Source organism: Ylistrum balloti, unplaced genomic scaffold, assembly GCF_031769215.1.
Source record: "Ylistrum balloti isolate Yb309-2 unplaced genomic scaffold, AGI_CSIRO_Ybal_v1 Utg371074, whole genome shotgun sequence".
NCBI lineage: Eukaryota > Metazoa > Mollusca > Bivalvia > Pectinida > Pectinidae > Ylistrum > Ylistrum balloti.
In genome coordinates this window covers 144,072-167,044 of record NW_026782593.1, presented here as the reverse complement: position 1 = coordinate 167,044, position 22,973 = coordinate 144,072, and the positions used below count along the sequence as shown (strand labels likewise).

The window sequence follows — 22,973 nt, the reverse complement described above, 5'->3', positions numbered from 1 at the left end:
AGACCCGTCACTATCACCTGTACAGGGACCTGTGAAGACCCGTCACTATCACCTGTACAGGGACCTGTGAAGACCCGTCACTATCACCTGTACAGGGACCTGTAAAGACCCGTCACTATCACCTGTACAGGGACCTGTAAAGACCCGTCACTATCACCTGTACAGGGACCTGTGAAGACCCGTCACTATCACCTGTACAGGGACCTGTGAAGACCCGTCGCTATCACCTGTCCAGGGACCTGTGAAGACCCGTCGCTATCACCTGTACAGGGACCTGTAAAGACCCGTCGCTATCACCTGTACAGGGACTTGCTGACGTATTCCATGACGTGTGATATTGTATTCTACTAGAACAAGATAACTTTAAATGTATTAATTGTTTCTACACCACACGTGGTATCAACTGTAAATAATTTTCGTTGACACGGTAAGCTTGGATCAGAAGAACTTTTCATGCACTCGCGCAAATCAAAACATACAATAATTGAAAAAGTTCGCAATTGTTTTTTTTGTGTAATATTTTGATTTTCGATTTCTATCGATTCATTACTTTGAATGTAAAAAAAAACCCCAACCATTTACTTTGTAGTCATGAGAGCTCTTTCATTGTGAAAGAAAAGGTCGTACAAATTTGATTTACCATACAACAGAAAAAAGGTATCTGACGACGCGTATGTACACAGAACAGCTGAGGTCACGTGACGTCTCAACAACAGATTCGATCGTCAAGTCACCTGACATCAGGTACATCAATTGAATTAAATGGGGAATTGAAAGTAAAAACGATTTTTAGCAAGGAAGTATACATGGATGGAGTCGACCATTAAGCTGGAGTCAATCGCCAATCAACATCTTAATTCACGTGACCGCACGTGCATAGATTTAGTCGTTAGTCAACTGTTCAGTTCATGTGACTACTTGTATAAAGATTCGCCATTCATTAACTTTGGTCACGTGAAGTGTGGTTACGAGAATAGATTGCATGTGACTATAAGTTCTTGTGTGTAATTATCATTGTTTTTTTTATTGGTTTTACTAATTTATAGTATTTTTGTGCCTTGATACGTCACTTCCTGTCTAATGTGGTAATAAACTTTCATATCAAATGTATGTGCACGGTGACAATCGATGCGAATTCAGTTTGTGAAGCTAACTTCGATCTCTTACGTGCCGTAACGCCTTTACGTCATTATCTTGTTAACACATCCGAGATATGTATGCACGTGTTAACTCGTCCACGGAAGTAATATAAGTAACATTTTCCCCGCTACACGCGCATTGTTGTTTATCCTACATACGCGTAAACCGTCAACTATAAATAGATCGTAGGCAAAGCACCTATCAATGCACGTGAACTACACGTACATTCCTTTCTTCAATGGAGAGGTTTACTCCTAATGCACGTCCCTGCGTTTGTTTGTTGTGGGTACATCCGATGTAAACTAGAGGGCGGTAAGTTCACATCCCCTACATCAAACTTAATCTACTCAGTTCAAACGTGTGCTTATTATTTGATTGGAGGAGCGTTTTTTCCTCTCCAAATATATTTTGGCACGAGGAGATCTTAAGATTGGATATAAAATTGATTTCAATGATTTTGAAAGACAAATGTTTTTACGCCCCCCACTCTCTCCCTAGATTGCTTGTTGGAACTGGAAAATGCAAATAGCCAACAAAGACAATATCCATTTAAATAGACTTTATAAACCACTAATATACATAAAATTATTATTCAAAATGATTGTGACATTAATGGTAATGACGTTATGACGTCATAATGGAGTCTATGAATAGAGAGCCAAAATTGACCTCAGGAACTAAGCGGGAAAATGTGTTATCTACAATTTCTATAAAACAACTCTAATTATGAGATTAAAAGGTTATCAAAAACCGTTTAATTTGTGTTCGACTGATGGATATCGTCATGTCTTGCTGTATTTCACTGAAATGATTTTTATACTTACCTTATGAGCCAAATACCCATCGGCAGAGCCTAAATATTTTAGAGGGGGTAAGGGGTGCTGGGGCATCCTAATGAAATGGGCCAATTGCCCTTCTATACAAATAAAATAATGACAACATTTTCATTTTTTCAATCAAATGAAAATTTACCCTAACGATCAGTTAGGTCGTATTCTGTTTCCATAACATATATTATAATTTGTTCGAACGGACGTTTCATCATCTGTGACCCATTTTGTCGAGTCGTTAGCTCTAACTGCTTCATTAGTGAGAATGCGAGCTATTTTCACGGATAAGAGTTCTGTAGTGCCGGTATGGCAAGTGTAAGCTCGCCCTAATAATTAGACAGAGATGGTTGGGCCTCGTCATTGTAGTTTATGTACAGGGCAGTAACCGTCATAAGTCATCGTTATAGAGAGATGGATAGTCGATGTGTGTACATGATCTGAGGAAAAAAACTCTGACATTTAATGTGTTATGTGACGGTGATAGGATTTGTGAATATATTACTACATATCATATATACGACTCATCTATAGTATACAGGCCGGACTTCGTCAGTGGTCAAACGGTGGTCAGTTGGTACATAGGTAAGTAGGTACACGCGTGTGTGTAGTTTTGGTGATGGTGGAAATATTTCCTCATTATTTGATATAGAATACAGTATACATATTAAGGAGTTTTGACGGGTTATTCTGAACAATTGTATCGTGTATATATGTTGTAATATGTATACGTTTTAATATAGACCTGTTTACTAATCACGAGTTAAAACCTACGTGGAACGATTTTTCTTTGTACCATCACCAGGCTTCTCCATCGTTTAATCTCCGTGATTTTTTTATATATTAACTAGACACTGAAGTACCTAGAAGGAAATCTCTATGAAATGTGTATATTTTAAAACATCAAAGAACGTACACGTATGTTCTTTTGACCATTAAACTTAATGAAACTAAAGTGACTATATGTTTGACATTGAGGAAATACCTTACATATTTAAGTATTTGTTTTTTACAGACTGCAAAAGTAATCAATCTTTCATTTGGGGCAATATTCTGTATAAGAGATAACTCCATGAGAAGAAATAGAAGAATTTGCACTCGGGCATAGTTTCTGCAGATTCCAGACACTATACCCGTGAAGTGATGGAAACTTAAGAATCTTACCCTTATAAATGAGAATCACCAAATTCATCTCAAATGAGTGAAGGTTTTTGTTTTTATTCTGTTGGTATCATCATGCCACTTTATAAATATAACTGCGATTCAGCATCAATGTTACATTGTTGACGTCACATTTATGATGCGATCGCTGACGTGACGTCATTGTATTGTTGACGTCATTATAATTAATGACTTTAGAATCGCTTTTTTTGGTATTTTTCCATAAATTTATTCCATAAAAATGCAGAAACACTTGCATGTGGTTCTCGAAGGGTTGGGTATACACTTAAAACTGGTAACATTCTCCACTTCATACAATCAACAACGATACGGACAGAAATGACCCGTATCGGATCGTGTGGAGGTATATCATGACACAGGGTAATTTCCGTCCGTTTCGTTTCTCTAGATGTATCACATGATGTCTGATATATTGTACACATAAACTAGGTACAATGTCATCCAATAACCTTGCAACCTTACGAACTGAACATTTTAGAATTAAGATCATGTACTACCTTACCAATTATACCTGCGATTTTTGCAAGAGTTAAGGTTATATGCTTCCTTACCTGTTATTCCTGTGTTTTATTTAAGGTTATATGCTACCTTACATATCACACCTGTTTTAGAGATAAGGTTACATACTACCTTACACATTATACCTGCGTTAGAGTTAAGGTTATATGCTACCTTACATATCACACCTGTTTTAGAGATAAGGTTACATACTACCTTACACATTATACCTGCGTTAGAGTTAAGGTTATATGCTACCTTACATATCACACCTGTTTTAGAGATAAGGTTACATACTACCTTACACATTATACCTGCGTTAGAGTTAAGGTTATATGCTACCTTACATATCACACCTGTTTTAGAGATAAGGTTACATACTACCTTACACATTATACCTGCGTTAGAGTTAAGGTTATATGCTACCTTACATATCACACCTGTTTTAGAGATAAGGTTACATACTACCTTACACATTATACCTGCGTTAGAGTTAAGGTTATATGCTATCGTACATATCACACCTGTGTTTTAGTTAAGGTTGTATGCTACCTTACAGATTATACCTGAGTGTGATGTGTCTAAGAGTTAAGGTTAGTTGCTGCTTTGCGCATTATCCTTGTTATTTGTGATGGAATGGATTCAGGGGAAATTTGCAATCATTTTTGTATTAAGAGCCTTAGAACTGATTACAACATGTAATAAAGTTAGGTGTTGTTACATGTGTAGTAATAGCACAATCTGTGTATTGGTGCTGTTACTGTGATAACAGGGTCACAACACGTAAACTTTTAGGCTGCAATTCTTTGTATTTGCGTGTTGATTAACCTCATAATGTTTGATTTTTTACTTTCGCACTTGCGCCTTTAACCTTTTGACATTAAAGAGGTAGCGCTTACGCCCCTACCTTCTGTTCTCGATCAATCTAAAGAGTGCTGTAGGGTTGCAAAGGTTGATAACGCAAACAGTTAAAGGGATTGGACTCTTGGCACACTATTGTATTCCTGTCGGCGCTGCCTCTGTAGCACAGACATCTTTTAATACTTTCGTACTTACGTATACTGCAGAATATAAAGCATACAATTAACAAATCCTTGGTACAATTCTTAACTTCTGAACTGGGACTATGAGTTACACTGATTGAACTCACGTGCACCTGATGTCTATAGATATATAACTACGTTCGTTATTGTACACAGACTACTTTCCCAAGAACACAGGGACATGCTAATCGGTTTCATATAGACACCAGAGAAACAACATAAAACAAGTCAATCAAGTAGTTACATTTACCTCAATGTAAATAAGCCAAGATGCACGTGCAGAAAACACAATAAGAAACTTTACATTTACATTTGATAACCAAAGATTTGATAAAACATTAAGAAAAAAAATTACCTTATACATATCGTTAAAACGGGGGCGACTTAATTTAACTGCCATATTGTACCGGAAGCAATAGATTGCACCATTTGGGCGTCATTGACAACGCCATGACAACAAAATCGTTCCAAAGGCATATTCTAAGTATCATGTCACATTACGTTTTTAAACAACGCTTATGTAAATTTAGGGATGCTAGCATTAACAACCGATAAAAGTATAAAGACGATATACTCTTACCTTATGACTATGCCTGAATTTTGTTACATACACAAATTGTGGTCGGTAAGCTTCATCTAACGCAAGTGTAAATAATATGTGATACTGTGGTGATAGGACACTCTGGCTGGGTGTTTTCATACAGGTGTTATAGGATGGTGATAGGACACTAAGGCTAGGTGTTTTCATACAGGTGGTAAATGTGTGATACTGTGGTGATAGGACACTCAGGCTAGGTGTTTTCATACAGGTGTTATAGGATGGTGATAGTACACTAAGGCTAGATATTTCCATACAGGTGGTAAATGTGTGATACTGTGGTGATAGGACACTAAGGCTGGGTGTTTACATACAGGTGGTAAATGTGTGATACTGTGGTGATAGGGCACTCAGGCTAGTTGTTTTCATACAGGTGGTAAATGTGTGATACTGTGGTGATAGGACACTCAGGCTGGGTGTTTACATACAGGTGGTAAATGTGTGATACTGTGGTGATAGGACACTCAGGCTAGGTGTTTTCATACAGGTGGTAAATGTGTGATACTGTGGTGATAGGACACTCAGGCTAGGTGTTTACATACAGGTGGTAAATGTGTGATACTGTGGTGATAGGACACTCAGGCTAGGTGTTTTCATACAGGTGGTAAATGTGTGATACTGCTGTGATAGGACACTCAGGCTAGGTGTTTACATACAGGTGTTATAGGATGGTGATAGGACACTAAGGCTAGGTGTTTTCATACAGGTGGTAAATGTGTGATACTGCTGTGATAGGACACTCAGGCTAGGTGTTTTCATACAGGTGTTATAGGATGGTGATAGGACACTAAGGCTAGGTGTTTTCATACAGGTGGTAAATGTGTGATACTGTGGTGATAGGACACTAAGGCTAGGTGTTTTCATACAGGTGGTAAATGTGTGATACTGCTGTGATAGGACACTCAGGCTAGGTGTTTTCATACAGGTGTTATAGGATGGTGATAGGACACTAAGGCTAGGTGTTTTCATACAGGTGGTAAATGTGTGATACTGCTGTGATAGGACACTCAGGCTAGGTGTTTTCATACAGGTGTTATAGGATGGTGATAGGACACTAAGGCTAGGTGTTTTCATACAGGTGGTAAATGTGTGATACTGTGGTGATAGGACACTCAGGCTAGGTGTTTTCATACAGGTGGTAAATGTGTGATACTGTGGTGATAGGACACTCAGGCTAGGTGTTTTCATACAGGTGGTAAATGTGTGATACTGTGGTGATAGGACACTCAGGCTAGGTGTTTTCATACAGGTGGTAAATGTGTGATACTGTGGTGATAGGACACTCAGGCTAGGTGTTTTCATACAGGTGTTATAGGATGGTGATAGGACACTAAGGCTAGGTGTTTTCATACAGGTGGTAAATGTGTGATACTGTGGTGATAGGACACTCAGGCTAGGTGTTTTCATACAGGTGTTATAGGATGGTGATAGTACACTAAGGCTAGATATTTCCATACAGGTGGTAAATGTGTGATACTGTGGTGATAGGACACTAAGGCTGGGTGTTTACATACAGGTGGTAAATGTGTGATACTGTGGTGATAGGACACTAAGGCTGGGTGTTTACATACAGGTGGTAAATGTGTGATACTGTGGTGATAGGACACTCAGGCTAGTTGTTTTCATACAGGTGGTAAATGTGTGATACTGCTGTGATAGGACACTCAGGCTAGGTGTTTACATACAGGTGGTAAATGTGTGAAACTGTGGTGAAAGGACACTGAGGCTAGGTGTTTACATACATGTGGTAAATGTGTGATACTGTGGTGATAGGACACTCAGGCTGGGTGTTTACATACAGGTGGTAAATGTGTGGTACTGTGGTGATAGGACACTCAGGCTAGGTGTTTACATACAGGTGGTAAATGTGTGATACTGTGGTGATAGGACACTCAGGCTAGTTGTTTTCATACAGGTGGTAAATGTGTGATACTGTGGTGATAGGACACTCAGGCTAGGTGTTTTCATACAGGTGGTAAATGTGTGATACTGTGGTGATAGGACACTCAGGCTAGATATTTCCATACAGGTGGTAAATGTGTGATACTGTGGTGATAGGACACTCAGGCTAGGTGTTTACATACAGGTGGTAAATGTGTGATACTGTGGTGATAGGGCACTCAGGCTAGTTGTTTTCATACAGGTGGTAAATGTGTGATACTGCTGTGATAGGACACTCAGGCTAGGTGTTTTCATACAGGTGGTAAATGTGTGATACTGTGATGATAGGGCACTCAGGCTAGGTGTTTTCATACAGGTGGTAAATGTGTGATACTGTGGTGATAGGACACTAAGGCTGGGTGTTTACATACAGGTGGTAAATGTGTGATACTGTGGTGATAGGGCACTCAGGCTAGTTGTTTTCATACAGGTGGTAAATGTGTGATACTGCTGTGATAGGACACTCAGGCTAGGTGTTTTCATACAGGTGGTAAATGTGTGATACTGTGGTGATAGGGCACTCAGGCTAGTTGTTTTCATACAGGTGGTAAATGTGTGATACTGCTGTGATAGGACACTCAGGCTAGGTGTTTTCATACAGGTGGTAAATGTGTGATACTGTGGTGATAGGACACTCAGGCTAGGTGTTTTCATACAGGTGTTATAGGATGGTGATAGGACACTCAGGCTAGGTGTTTTCATACAGGTGGTAAATGTGTGATACTGTGGTGATAGGACACTAAGGCTAGGTGTTTTCATACAGGTGGTAAATGTGTGATACTGCTGTGATAGGACACTCAGGCTAGGTGTTTTCATACAGGTGGTAAATGTGTGATACTGTGATGATAGGGCACTCAGGCTAGGTGTTTTCATACAGGTGGTAAATGTGTGATACTGTGGTGATAGGACACTAAGGCTGGGTGTTTACATACAGGTGGTAAATGTGTGATACTGTGGTGATAGGGCACTCAGGCTAGTTGTTTTCATACAGGTGGTAAATGTGTGATACTGCTGTGATAGGACACTCAGGCTAGGTGTTTTCATACAGGTGGTAAATGTGTGATACTGTGATGATAGGGCACTCAGGCTAGGTGTTTACATACAGGTGTTATAGGATGGTGATAGGACACTAAGGCTAGGTGTTTTCATACAGGTGGTAAATGTGTGATACTGTGGTGATAGGACACTAAGGCTAGGTGTTTTCATACAGGTGGTAAATGTGTGATACTGTGGTGATAGGACACTCAGGCTAGGTGTTTTCATACAGGTGTTATAGGATGGTGATAGGACACTAAGGCTAGGTGTTTTCATACAGGTGGTAAATGTGTGATACTGTGGTGATAGGACACTCAGGCTAGGTGTTTTCATACAGGTGTTATAGGATGGTGATAGGACACTAAGGCTAGGTGTTTTCATACAGGTGGTAAATGTGTGATACTGTGGTGATAGGACACTCAGGCTAGGTGTTTTCATACAGGTGGTAAATGTGTGATACTGTGGTGATAGGACACTCAGGCTAGGTGTTTTCATACAGGTGGTAAATGTGTGATACTGTGGTGATAGGACACTCAGGCTAGGTGTTTTCATTCAGGTGGTATATGTGTGATACTGTGGTGATAGGACACTCAGGCTAGGTGTTTTCATACAGGTGGTAAATGTGTGATACTGTGGTGATAGGACACTCAGGCTAGGTGTTTTCATACAGGTGGTAAATGTGTGATACTGTGGTGATAGGACACTCAGGCTAGGTGTTTTCATACAGGTGGTAAATGTGTGATACTGTGGTGATAGGACACTCAGGCTAGGTGTTTTCATACAGGTGTTATAGGATGGTGATAGGACACTAAGGCTAGGTGTTTTCATACAGGTGGTAAATGTGTGATACTGTGGTGATAGGACACTCAGGCTAGGTGTTTTCATACAGGTGTTATAGGATGGTGATAGTACACTAAGGCTAGATATTTCCATACAGGTGGTAAATGTGTGATACTGTGGTGATAGGACACTAAGGCTGGGTGTTTACATACAGGTGGTAAATGTGTGATACTGTGGTGATAGGGCACTCAGGCTAGTTGTTTTCATACAGGTGGTAAATGTGTGATACTGCTGTGATAGGACACTCAGGCTAGGTGTTTTCATACAGGTGGTAAATGTGTGATACTGTGATGATAGGGCACTCAGGCTAGGTGTTTTCATACAGGTGGTAAATGTGTGATACTGTGGTGATAGGACACTAAGGCTGGGTGTTTACATACAGGTGGTAAATGTGTGATACTGTGGTGATAGGGCACTCAGGCTAGTTGTTTTCATACAGGTGGTAAATGTGTGATACTGCTGTGATAGGACACTCAGGCTAGGTGTTTTCATACAGGTGGTAAATGTGTGATACTGTGGTGATAGGGCACTCAGGCTAGATATTTCCATACAGGTGGTAAATGTGTGATACTGTGGTGATAGGACACTAAGGCTGGGTGTTTACATACAGGTGGTAAATGTGTGATACTGTGGTGATAGGGCACTCAGGCTAGTTGTTTTCATACAGGTGGTAAATGTGTGATACTGCTGTGATAGGACACTCAGGCTAGGTGTTTTCATACAGGTGGTAAATGTGTGATACTGTGATGATAGGGCACTCAGGCTAGGTGTTTTCATACAGGTGGTAAATGTGTGATACTGTGGTGATAGGACACTAAGGCTGGGTGTTTACATACAGGTGGTAAATGTGTGATACTGTGGTGATAGGGCACTCAGGCTAGTTGTTTTCATACAGGTGGTAAATGTGTGATACTGCTGTGATAGGACACTCAGGCTAGGTGTTTTCATACAGGTGGTAAATGTGTGATACTGTGGTGATAGGGCACTCAGGCTAGTTGTTTTCATACAGGTGGTAAATGTGTGATACTGCTGTGATAGGACACTCAGGCTAGGTGTTTTCATACAGGTGGTAAATGTGTGATACTGTGGTGATAGGACACTCAGGCTAGGTGTTTTCATACAGGTGTTATAGGATGGTGATAGGACACTCAGGCTAGGTGTTTTCATACAGGTGGTAAATGTGTGATACTGTGGTGATAGGACACTAAGGCTAGGTGTTTTCATACAGGTGGTAAATGTGTGATACTGCTGTGATAGGACACTCAGGCTAGGTGTTTTCATACAGGTGGTAAATGTGTGATACTGTGATGATAGGGCACTCAGGCTAGGTGTTTTCATACAGGTGGTAAATGTGTGATACTGTGGTGATAGGACACTAAGGCTGGGTGTTTACATACAGGTGGTAAATGTGTGATACTGTGGTGATAGGGCACTCAGGCTAGTTGTTTTCATACAGGTGGTAAATGTGTGATACTGCTGTGATAGGACACTCAGGCTAGGTGTTTTCATACAGGTGGTAAATGTGTGATACTGTGATGATAGGGCACTCAGGCTAGGTGTTTACATACAGGTGGTAAATGTGTGATACTGTGATGATAGGACACTAAGGCTAGGTGTTTCCATACAGGTGGTAAATGTGTGAAACTGTGGTGAAAGGACACTGAGGCTAGGTGTTTACATACATGTGGTAAATGTGTGATACTGTGGTGATAGGACACTCAGGCTGGGTGTTTACATACAGGTGGTAAATGTGTGGTACTGTGGTGATAGGACACTCAGGCTAGGTGTTTACATACAGGTGGTAAATGTGTGATACTGTGGTGATAGGACACTCAGGCTAGGTGTTTACATACAGGTGCTTTACCTGTAGAATAAGGCGATATACGTATATTTTGTGTTACCAATAAATATCCATCTTTAATTCCTTCTGATTTCAGTATTGCAGATCGTGTTCTTCTGGTGGTTATATTTGACAAATGGGTGGAGTAGGGGAATCCCCGAAGGGACTGGTGGCGCTGCTGATGATAGCGGTGGGATTCGTACTCAACACCGTTGGATTCGCCGCCCCATACTGGGTGACGGCGGCAGGTGGTTCGCGCTTCGGCTTGTGGATGTACTGTGATTTCCTTGACAACTGTCACCAGTGGGATTCGGACGGTATCAGTACGTTAATTTTCTTATTTTTACTTTATTCTTGCTTTCTTCATATGGCATTGTGTGACTTACTTTTTCCTTCGTTCCTCAGAGTTTGTGGCTTCGGTTGCGTTCCTTCCTTCATTCCTTCCTTCCTCCCTCCTTCCTTCCTTCCTTCCTTCCTTCCTCCCTCCTTCCTTCCTTCCTTCCTTCCTTCCTCCCTCCTTCCTACATTCCTTCCTTCCTCCCTCCCTCCATTCTTCCTTCCTTCCTCGTACTAAGATGAATATTGTATCTTTTTCTTTTTTACTTCACACAGAGCTTGTTTTCCAAGTAGCTTTGTTTACTATACATTCTCCTTCCTTCCTTCCTCCCTCTTCCTTCCTTTCTCCCTTCCCTCCCTCCCTCCAGTTTCGATTTTAAAAAAGTTAGGGAATGGGAGGGGAAAGGGGGGGAGGGAGAGGGAAGGGGCGAGATGAATCCACGAAGTTCAGGTGTCCATTACAACGCCAAATTCAAGACACGAACATTAATTCTATCGTCCTTGTGAACTGGATTGGTGATAAAAGAACTAGTTACACAGCGTGTTGCTTGTTGATCAAAGGGACATAACTCGAGGATAAATTTCATGGACGTTAATTGTACAAAATCCCTCTTGGTGCGAGAACAAACAAACGCACGAAGGGCCACCACTGGGATCTCATGTATTTGATGCTTTTTGCCTCTGACAACAATATTTGTGTGTGAGATAATTAAATTGCTCGCCTTCCAGTAGGAATATGTACACATTTTTTTTCGATACACGAGGTTTTCCTACTTCTGTTTTGTAATCCGAATTCGTTAGTTCCCGAGTATGGTTTGTGTACGCGGGATACATCAATACTCACATCTGTACTTATGAAAGCTAGATACAGCGGTCTCCAGATGTCTTAGTTGTTGCGAGCACGTAACTTTCAATACAAACAAATAATTAGTAGTAAATGGTATTATCATAATCTGTTCGTATCTATGGAGACCGTACCTAATTCGCCCCTTTCCTTCTTTGTAACACTTTTCATCACTTCTCCCTTCACACAATATGAAGGCACAGATGAATCAACGCGTTCATTTATAAGCAGAAATACATAAAAATTAAAATAAAATACTAAAACATTTAATTCAGAACCCCTCACCCCTCCCTTCAAAAAACAAAAACAAACACAAATGAATTGAAAAAAGTTAATACTTGATTTTTTTTTACAGCTTTTGCAAAGTTTGACCAGATCAGAGCTTTTGAAGGACTTGGATTCGTTGGAACCCTGGTGGTGCTATTTTGCACCGTGCTGTACATGTGCGTGCCAAAAGTTTCAGGAAACAAAATACTTGGAATTCTTGACGTATTGGTTTGTTTTGCATCAGGTGAGAATTTTGAATGAATATGTAGGACCAAATGACATATGACAGTCAATCGTAGCTTCTCGGGAAACTTTCCAGTTACCTTCGGAAACAGAAGATTGCCGGAAATTTCCGAAAGATATTGCGATTATTCGAGTTGTTTTAAGCAATGAAATCTTACTATTATCTTTCTATCATCATAATGGTCGTTTCTGAAATAATCACGTTTCGTTTGGATTTTGTTTACATGTAAAATCAAATATATGTTCTTCATTTTAATATTTCGTTTCTGACAATTTTTCAGCTGGTGCCATCATAATTGGTGTTATTATCTTTGGATCGGAACACAGCAATCTGGGCTGGGCCTTCGGACTTTCTACAGCTGGAGGCGTTTTGTTTGCTTTGGCCGGAGTTCTGATTATTCTTGCAATGTGTCGAAAATAAGAACTTGTTCACGTATTCTTCTATAAATCATTGGACATTATATATGATAATCGTACCATTGGGTACACATATCCCAAGATGGCGTTAACCTCAAACGCTTAGTATGTTTACACGCCTAGTTTTACATCAAAAAGCGTTTTAATATAATCTTTTGTAAGGTATTGTCTGGTTAACGATGTTTGGAATGTAATTAACACAGAAATGACAACTATAACACGTATTCACATTGAAATTTTCAATACGACGGGAACACGGTGTCAGCACGTGATATTATGTAAATTATGTAGCAAACAATACATTTATATATAGTCATCTAGCTAATGCCTTACAAAAGCACATTCAAACACTGTTTTGATGCAAAACTAAACGTGCAAACAATCAAGTTTGTCGCCATTTTGCCATGTGGTACGATTATCACATTACTACAGTGATACAGGTTCTCCGAAGTAAAACTCTAAGAGGAAGTAGAATCTCCAGCGAGTAGGATGCGTCCTCGGAGAGTGTTACAGGAAATAGCACCTTAGAGAGTATGCTAATTGGATGACGACACGAAGAATATCATGTGTTTAGTATTTTATCTGATAAATCTGATCGTCAGTATGTGCTTTCACATCACCGTAATACAATCATTGACTGCGAATCTGGCGAAAATCAACTGATGCTAATTAAAACCATTTTTTAAATCTAAATTCATTTGATGATGTGTAATTTTTCATTCCAAATTTTAAACGTGTGATGCCATTTTCACTTCTCTAACAGTACAAGAAGCGTATTCATATCTTAAATATGTTGTACAGAATGTCTGATTAAATAGATATCGATGGATTGATTTTATGTAATTTCTCATCAAAATACGTATCGTAATGCGAATGTCTACCCAAGATACTATTCTAATGCGAATATCTACCCAAAATACTATTCTAATGCGAATGTCTACCCAAGCTACGTATCGTAATGCGAATGTCTACCCAAGATACTATTCTAATGCGAATGTCTACCCAAGCTACGTATCGTAATGCGAATGTCTACCCAAGATACTATTCTAATGCGAATGTCTACCCAAAAAACTATTCTAATGCGAATGTCTACCCAAAATACTATTCTAATGCGAATATCAACCCAGGATACGTATCGTAATGCGAATGTCTACCCAAGATACTATTCTAATGCGAATGTCTACCCAAGCTACGTATCGTAATGCGAATGTCTACCCAAGATACTATTCTAATGCGAATGTCTACCCAAGATACTATTCTAATGCGAATATCTACTCAAGATACGTATTCTAATGCGAATTTCTAATCAAGATATGTAACTTAAGTGTTTATTCAAGATAAGAATAGTATAGTGAGTTTTGTTAAAGATACATCTGATGTGTTTATCGTTTAAATCAAATTAACGAATGTTTGAAAATACGTATTATTTTGTGTGTGTTTTAATCAAGTTACATTTCAAAAAAATATATTGACCAGTTCATCTAAGAAGGTGGTATACCTAAGTACTGAGATATGGATTATCAGTGCATTGTACCTCATTAAAATAATCTTTGCCATCATTTTGGCTAGGTTTTTAAAACTGTATAAGTGAAGAAATTTGAAAATGATAATAAAAGATGAAGAAAATTGTTTTCCGGTATTGTGTGATATTTTAGGCAAAAACATCTTCTATAACGCTTGAAAATTTTATTTTATAATAATGATCAATATCTAATGAGAAAAAATATTGGATTTTGAAAAAAATGGTTAGAAAAAATGCTTCTTTCATCAGGTATGAAAATACAATGTACATTTGTTTGGTTTGTTTACATGTTTGTTTATCAAAGTTTAAAAAAAACTTATAGATAACTGGATGTGTTTCTTTTTTGTTACGTTTAAATCGGAGAACTGCCAACCCAATATTATTGGGATTCGGAATCAAGGAAAAGCTATGCTCAGCCGATTAAATATTGTCAATTTGTCACCTGAACTTTGTGAGTTTGTTTGTGGTACACATAACTGGTCAGTTGCAGAATATATCATTACAGAAATGAGCTAAAGAGGACACACTGCGCTGTATATATGACAAACTGTGCTGCATATATGACACACTGTAAAATATATGACACACTGTATATATGACACTGAACTGTATATATAACACACTGTACTGTATATATGACCTATGACACACTGTATATATGACACACTGTACTGTATAAATGACACACTGTATATATGACACTGAACTGTATATATAACACACTGTACTGTATATATAACACACTGTACTGTATATATGACACACTGTATTGTATATATAACACACTGTACTGTATATTTAACACACTGTATCGTATATATGACACTGAACTGTATATATAACACACTGTATCGTATATATGACACACTGTACTGTATATATGACACACTGTATACATGACACACTGTACTGTATAAATGACACACTGTATATATGACACTGAACTGTATATATAACACACTGTACTGTATATATGACACACTGTACCGTATATATGACACACTGTACTGTATATATGACACACTGTACTGTATATTTAACACACTGTATCGTATATATGACACTCCGTATACATGAAACACTGTACTGTGTATATGACACACTATACCGTATATATGACACACTGTAGTGTATATATAACACACTGTACCGTATATATGACACACTGTATATATGACACACTGTACTGTATATATGACACACTGTACCGTATATATGACACACTGTATATATGACACACTGTACTGTATATATGACACACTTTACCGTATATATGACACACTGTGCCGTATATATGACACACTTTACCGTATATATGACACACTTTACCGTATATATGACACACTGTACCGTATATATGACACACTGTACTGTATATATGACACACTGTACCGTATATATAACACACTGTTCCGTATATATGACACACTTTACCGTATATATGACACACTTTACCGTATATATGACACACTGTACTGTTTATATGACACACTGTACTGTATATATAACACACTGTGCCGTATATATGACACACTTTACCGTATATATGACACACTGTACCGTATATATGACACACTGTACTGTATATATAACACACTTTGACGTATATATGACACACTGTATACATGAAACACTGTACCGTATATATGACACACTGTACTGTATATATGACACACTGTACTGTATATATGACACACTGTATATATGACACACTGTACTGGATATATGACACACTGTACTGTATATATGACACACTGTGCCGTATATATGACACACGGTACCGTATATATGACACACTGCACTGTATATATGACACACTGTACTGTATATATGACACACTGTACCGTATATATAACACACTGTTCCGTATATATGACACACTTTACCGTATATATGACACACTTTACCGTATATATGACACACTTTACCGTATATATGACACACTGTGCCGTATATATGACACACTTTACCGTATATATGACACACTGTACCGTATATATGACACACTGTACTGTATATATGACACACTGTACCGTATATATAACACACTGTTCCGTATATATGACACACTTTACCGTATATATGACACACTTTACCGTATATATGACACACTTTACCGTATATATGACACACTTTACCGTATATATGACACACTGTACTGTTTATATGACACACTGTACTGTATATATAACACACTGTGCCGTATATATGACACACTTTACCGTATATATGACACACTGTACCGTATATATGACACACTGTACTGTATATATAACACACTGTGACGTATATATGACACACTGTATACATGAAACACTGTACCGTATATATGACACACTGTACTGTATATATAACACACTGTACCGTATATATGACACTCTGTATATATGACACACTGTACTGTATATATGACACACTGTACCGTATATATGACACACTGTACTGTATATATGACACACTGTACTGTATATATAACACACTGCACTGTATATATGACACACTGTACTGTATATATGACACACTGTATACATGACACGCTGTACTGTATATATGACACACTGTACCGTATATATGACACACTGTACTGTATATATAACACACTGTGCCGTATATATGACACACTGTATACATGAAACACTGTACCGTATATATGACACACTGTACTGTATATATAACACACTGTACAGTATATATGACACACTGTACTGTATATATGACACACTGTATATATGACAGTATATATGACACACTGTACCGTATATATGACACACTGTATATATGACACACTGTATATATGACACACTGTACTGTATATATGACACACTGTACTGTATATATGACACACTGTACTGTATATATGACACACTGTACCGTATATATGACACACTGTATATATGACACACTGTACTGTATACATGACACACTGTACTGTACTGTATATATGACACACTGTACTGTATATATGACACACTGTACTGTATATATGACACACTGTACTGTATATATGACACACTGTACTGTATATATGACACACTGTACTGTATACATGACACACTGTACTGTATATATGACACACTGCACTGTATATATGACACACTGTACTGTATATATGACACACTGTACTGTATATATGACACACTGTACTGTATATATGACACACTGTACTGGATATATGACACACTGTACTGTATATATGACACACTGTATACATGACACACTGTACCGTATATATGACACACTGTACTGTATACATGACACACTGTACTGTATATATGACACACTGCACTGTATATATGACACACTGTACTGTATATATGACACACTGTACCGTATATATGACACACTGTATATATGACACACTGTACCGTACATATGACACACTGTACTGTATATATGACACACTGTACTGTATATATGACACACTGTACTGTATATATGACACACTGTACCGTATATATGACACACTGTATATATGACACACTGTACTGTATACATGACACACTGTACTGTATATATGACACACTGTACTGTATATATGACACACTGTACTGTATATATGACACACTCTACTGTATACATGACACACTGTACTGTATATATGACACAATGCACTGTATATATGACACACTGTACTGTATATATGACACACTGTACTGTATATATGACACACTGCACTGTATATATGACACACTGTACTGTATATATGACACACTGCACTGTATATATGACACTCTGTATATATGACACACTGTACTGTATATATGACACACTGTACTGTATATATGACACACTGACTTGTATATATAACACACTGTACCGTATATATGACACTCTGTATATATGACACACTGTACTGTATACATGACACACTGTACTGTATATATGACACGCTGTACCGTATATATGACACACTGTACTGTATATATGACACACTGTACCGTATATATGACACACTGTACTGTATATATGACACACTGTACCGTATATATGACACACTGTACTGTATATATGACACACTGTACTGTATATATGACACACTGTACCGTATATATGACACACTGTACTGTATATATGACACACTGTACCGTATATATGACACACTGTACTGTATATATGACACACTGTACTGTATATATGACACACTGTACTGTATATATAACACACTGTACCGTATATATGACACACTGTACTGTATATATAACACACTGTACAGTATATATGACACACTGTACTGTATATATGACACACTGTATACCTGACACACTGTACTGTATATATGACACACTGTACCGTATATATGACACACTGTACCGTATATATGACACACTGTACTGTATATATGACACACTGTACCGTATATATGACACACTGTACTGTATATATGACACACTGTTCTGTTTATATGACACACTGTACTGTATATATGACACACTGTACTGTATATATGACACACTGTACTGTATATATGACACACTGTACTGTATATATGACACACTGTACTGTATATATGACACACTGCACTGTATATATGACACACTGTACTGTATACATGAGACACACTTTCTTGTTGTAACTGGCAAATCGTTTTTACAATCAAAGGCTGATGTGACTTCATAATACACGGAATTCTTTCTAAAACAATAATTTATTGTCGCAAATAACTTTGGTTTCCAATTACGTTACAATGATGAACATTATGGACAGTATACACATGCCGGCGTTTGAACTAATATTGATCATTACAAATCGTCACTCGCACATAGTTCTTCAAATACCTTACCATTATGTGTTTATAGAGATTACTGTTTACTTGAAATGTTCAAATAAATTGATTGGAGTTAATTTCCTTTGCTTGTCGTCATACGTTCTTGTAATAAATAATTGCAACAGATACTAGCAAGAAAATAAATGGTTATCCGTACCAGCAAACCTACAGGAAAATAGATTGTTATCGATACCAGCAAACTAACAAGAAAATAAATTGTTATTAGTACCAGCAAACTAACAAGAAAATAAATGGTTATACGTACCAAGAAACTTATAGGAAAATAAATTGTTATCGATACCAGCAAACTAACAAGAAAATAAATTGTTATTAGTACCAGCAAACTAACAAGAAAATAAATTGTTATCCGTACCAGCAAACTTATAGGAAAATAAATTGTTATCGATACCCGCAAACCTACAGGAAAATAAATTGTTATTAGTACCAGCAAACTAACAAGAAAATAAATTGTTATCGATACCAGCAAACTAACAAGAAAATAAATTGTTATCGATACCAGCAAAGTTATAGGAAAATAATTTTTGCCGAGGTCAGTCAGTCCGTAGGATTATGAATTGTTGTTGGCATCAGCCATTCTACAGGAAAATAAATTGATACCGATGTAGCATGCTATTGTGAAGCATTACATTATTTTCTTACTAATAAACTTTTTCACAAATATTTTAGCTATTCAACGCGGTTCTTCTTTACCATGGGCTTCACCTTACCATACAACACCTGTCAACTTACAGCGAAATAACTTGACATAGATAACACATGCAAACAAATATTGTTATCGGTACTAGCGAACCTGGTATATCTGACCTACATGTAGTACGGTATTTTTAGTAACAGAATTAAAACCCATTCAGTGCTATAAATAGACTCAGTAAAATGACATAGAACACACCCAATGCCACACCACATGCAGTTTCCCACAACATTTCGATATTATAAATCGAAGAGATCCTGGAATGCGCATTTCGTTCTTCAAATCACAGAATTTTTCAACCTTATTTAGAAATCCTTTCGGTATCCCTACGATGCCTTACTTTTAGCTCGGTAGAGCGGTTATATCCACCCTTCAATGAACAGTTTTCCAGCTCGGCAAAGATATATTTTGCACACTTCAAGTAGGGTAAGTAAGTCAAGGTATTAATCTAACGGAGAAGATATACACAAGTAAAGGTATTTTTACATTTTATATGAACTTTCATTTTATATTGATGGAATTTCAAACGATACAGTTTGAATTTGATCAAGAAAATTGATACAATGCACCGTTTTTGTGTTTCCATGGGTAGACGTTGCCATACCAGCCAGGGTTCCACGAGAACCAGTGTCAAGAGAGAAACGCCAAATACAGAAAACATCGCTCAGAAAGAAAGGACGATAGGCAAGTGAGGAAAATGTCGAGATCCCTAACAAAAATGGAGTCACCAGATCTACTTTATTGTCTTCAATGCTCTCTTTATATTTAATAAATTCAATGTAAAGTTGGTTTAGTGATAATACATACCATAATAAAATGTTGATGTTCTTCTACAAAATTTATTTCTCTGTATCAGAATATGACGCTTTTTCCACCCATTTGATTGGTCGTGTGCCATTTCGTTCCATTTGAAAATTTTAGCTTATAAAGACATTACCTCGCAAATAGTTGTGAGTCTGACGTCATAAGCTACATAAGCACTTTTGGCCAGGGAATTTTTTTCCGATAAGGTGAGTATTTTTCGCATCTTTTTAGTATTCTGATTACATGGGTAATTACACTATTGATAGCAGTAAGAGATGCTTTGTATGCAGACGGATACTCAAGCATTTATACTTCTATGTTATATATTAAACTTACAATAATATGAAAAAGCAATTAAGTTTATTTTTAGACCTGATAATAAGCACTATTTATATATGGAAATCCCCGAGCTAAAATAAACCATTTATTTCAAAAATCATCGTGTATATTATCGAATTACTTAAATATCTTTTGTTTGATAGCTAAACTATTTTACACAAATAAACCCATTTAAATAATAACGATTAATATCGTTAAAATAATACCGACAACTGCTAATCAAGCAGCACAATATTGCATTATATCATATTATATTAATATTATGTTATAATATATATTATATTAATATTATATTATATCGATGGCATGTAAAAATGTTTCGTGCAATCATCACATATTTTTAAGATAAATATCGCAACCAATTCCTGAAGACTTGGTTATAAATATTGCGCAAAAAACGACAGGAAGTGATGAATATGCGTACATGTTCCTACTTTGTATATCGCTAATTGTACAACACCAGAGAAATTTATTTGAAGAATAATTTAAACAATTAGCAAAGAAAATAAAAGCATTTCAGGACGCGTGCTGTTTTATTTGTACATACGATTTTCAATCTAATATGAAATTATGAAAAGTCTTGGAGTTTTCTTTACATATAATTGAACGAATTTTTTTTTCGAGAAATAACGCTCTCTGGAGACGTTTGAAGCAATGAGAACCTAGGCCCATTCAGATCCGTTCAGTTGGTGTGCGTTGGTAAAAATTTATAATGGTCGTTTTTACACTCAAAACAGAGTTATTCATTTAATTCACTTGCTACTATTTAGCGGATTAAATGGTTTCAATTATGCTTACGTTTAACAAGCATCAACCTGACAACTTTTCATATATTCCTGTAGTATAAATGTCGATATATGATAACTATAGATTGTGATAACTTGTGCCTAATTTCATTTAAGAGATCGATCATAGATGCATGGATACTTTACAAATTTGATGTTTTTGATACATACGTGTTGTTTCATCAGAGCACACGTGATGCATATTAGTTACACGTACATTTGCCGTTTGATATAAGGTCTTGGTATCTTATTTACATACACGTTCACTAGATTCAAATTTCATTTATCTGTAAGTGCGCACGTGACTTTTCAAAAGTTTTTTTTTAAAGTACAGGTGTGTGATGCATATAAATTTAGGTGTTATTTTTTGTGTTAAAAGACACATTGAAGTTATTCACAGAAAGGAATATTACGTTTTTGTGAACTAAAGTTCAAACCCAAGAAATAATCTGATAATATTGATGGTTTTACAGTCTGTAGATTATTTGGTAACCAGAATTAACACATAATGTGAGGTAGGTAGCTTCTTTACATGTCTAGACATCCATAATACTACACCACAATATACTACGTAACAAGGGGCAACTACATACAGAAATTTCATAACGAAGTTATAGTTTTTACAGTCTCGTTAAATTGTTTAATTATGTTTCTAAATCTGGAAACTATCCGAAGTCTTGGTCAAAAGGTAATATGATACCTGTTTTAAAAAAGGTGATAGGAACAATACTAATAGCGATAGAGGTATAACTTTAATAAGTTGTTTAGGTAAACTTTTTACATCAATTTTGAATAATAGGTTGATTGTTTTTGACACGGTGTATTCAAAACTGAGCGATGTTCAGTTTGGATTTAAGAAAAATATGTCAACGGTTGATGCTATATTTGTGCTACATACTTTAATAAGCAAAACGCTGTAAACATAAGAAATGGTTATATTGTTGCTTTATTGATTACAAAAAAAACATTCGACTTTGTTAACAGACAGAACTTAT

The 22,973-nt window shown here is 37.1% G+C and overlaps 1 protein-coding gene across 2 annotated transcripts; it reads left to right on the top strand.

Annotated features, from left to right (window-relative positions):
• The first annotated feature begins 1,389 nt into the window (after window positions 1-1,389).
• Window positions 1,390-14,982, top strand: LOC132560528 (uncharacterized). 2 transcript variants are annotated; one of them, XM_060225197.1, is made up of 4 exons: window positions 1,390-1,452; window positions 11,042-11,267; window positions 12,480-12,635; window positions 12,916-14,982. In XM_060225197.1, exons 2-4 carry the CDS (start codon window positions 11,081-11,083, stop codon window positions 13,053-13,055), a joined length of 483 nt encoding a protein of 160 aa, XP_060081180.1. In that variant the 5' UTR covers window positions 1,390-1,452; window positions 11,042-11,080; the 3' UTR covers window positions 13,056-14,982. The 2 variants fall into 2 exon arrangements, with proteins under 2 accessions (XP_060081180.1, XP_060081179.1); XM_060225196.1 differs by lacking the exon at window positions 1,390-1,452 and adding an exon at window positions 2,369-2,552.
• The last annotated feature ends 7,991 nt before the right edge of the window (window positions 14,983-22,973 follow it).

Bases quoted from the DNA above. Each gene is read 5' to 3' on its own strand.
- LOC132560528 (XM_060225197.1), top strand. From the start codon at position 11,081: ATGGGTGGAGTAGGGGAATCCCCGAAGGGACTGGTGGCGCTGCTGATG. The intron at 11,268-12,479 runs GTACGTTAATTT...TTTTTTTTACAG, and splicing joins GTGGGATTCGGACGGTATCA to CTTTTGCAAAGTTTGACCAG. The intron at 12,636-12,915 runs GTGAGAATTTTG...ACAATTTTTCAG, and splicing joins ATTGGTTTGTTTTGCATCAG to CTGGTGCCATCATAATTGGT.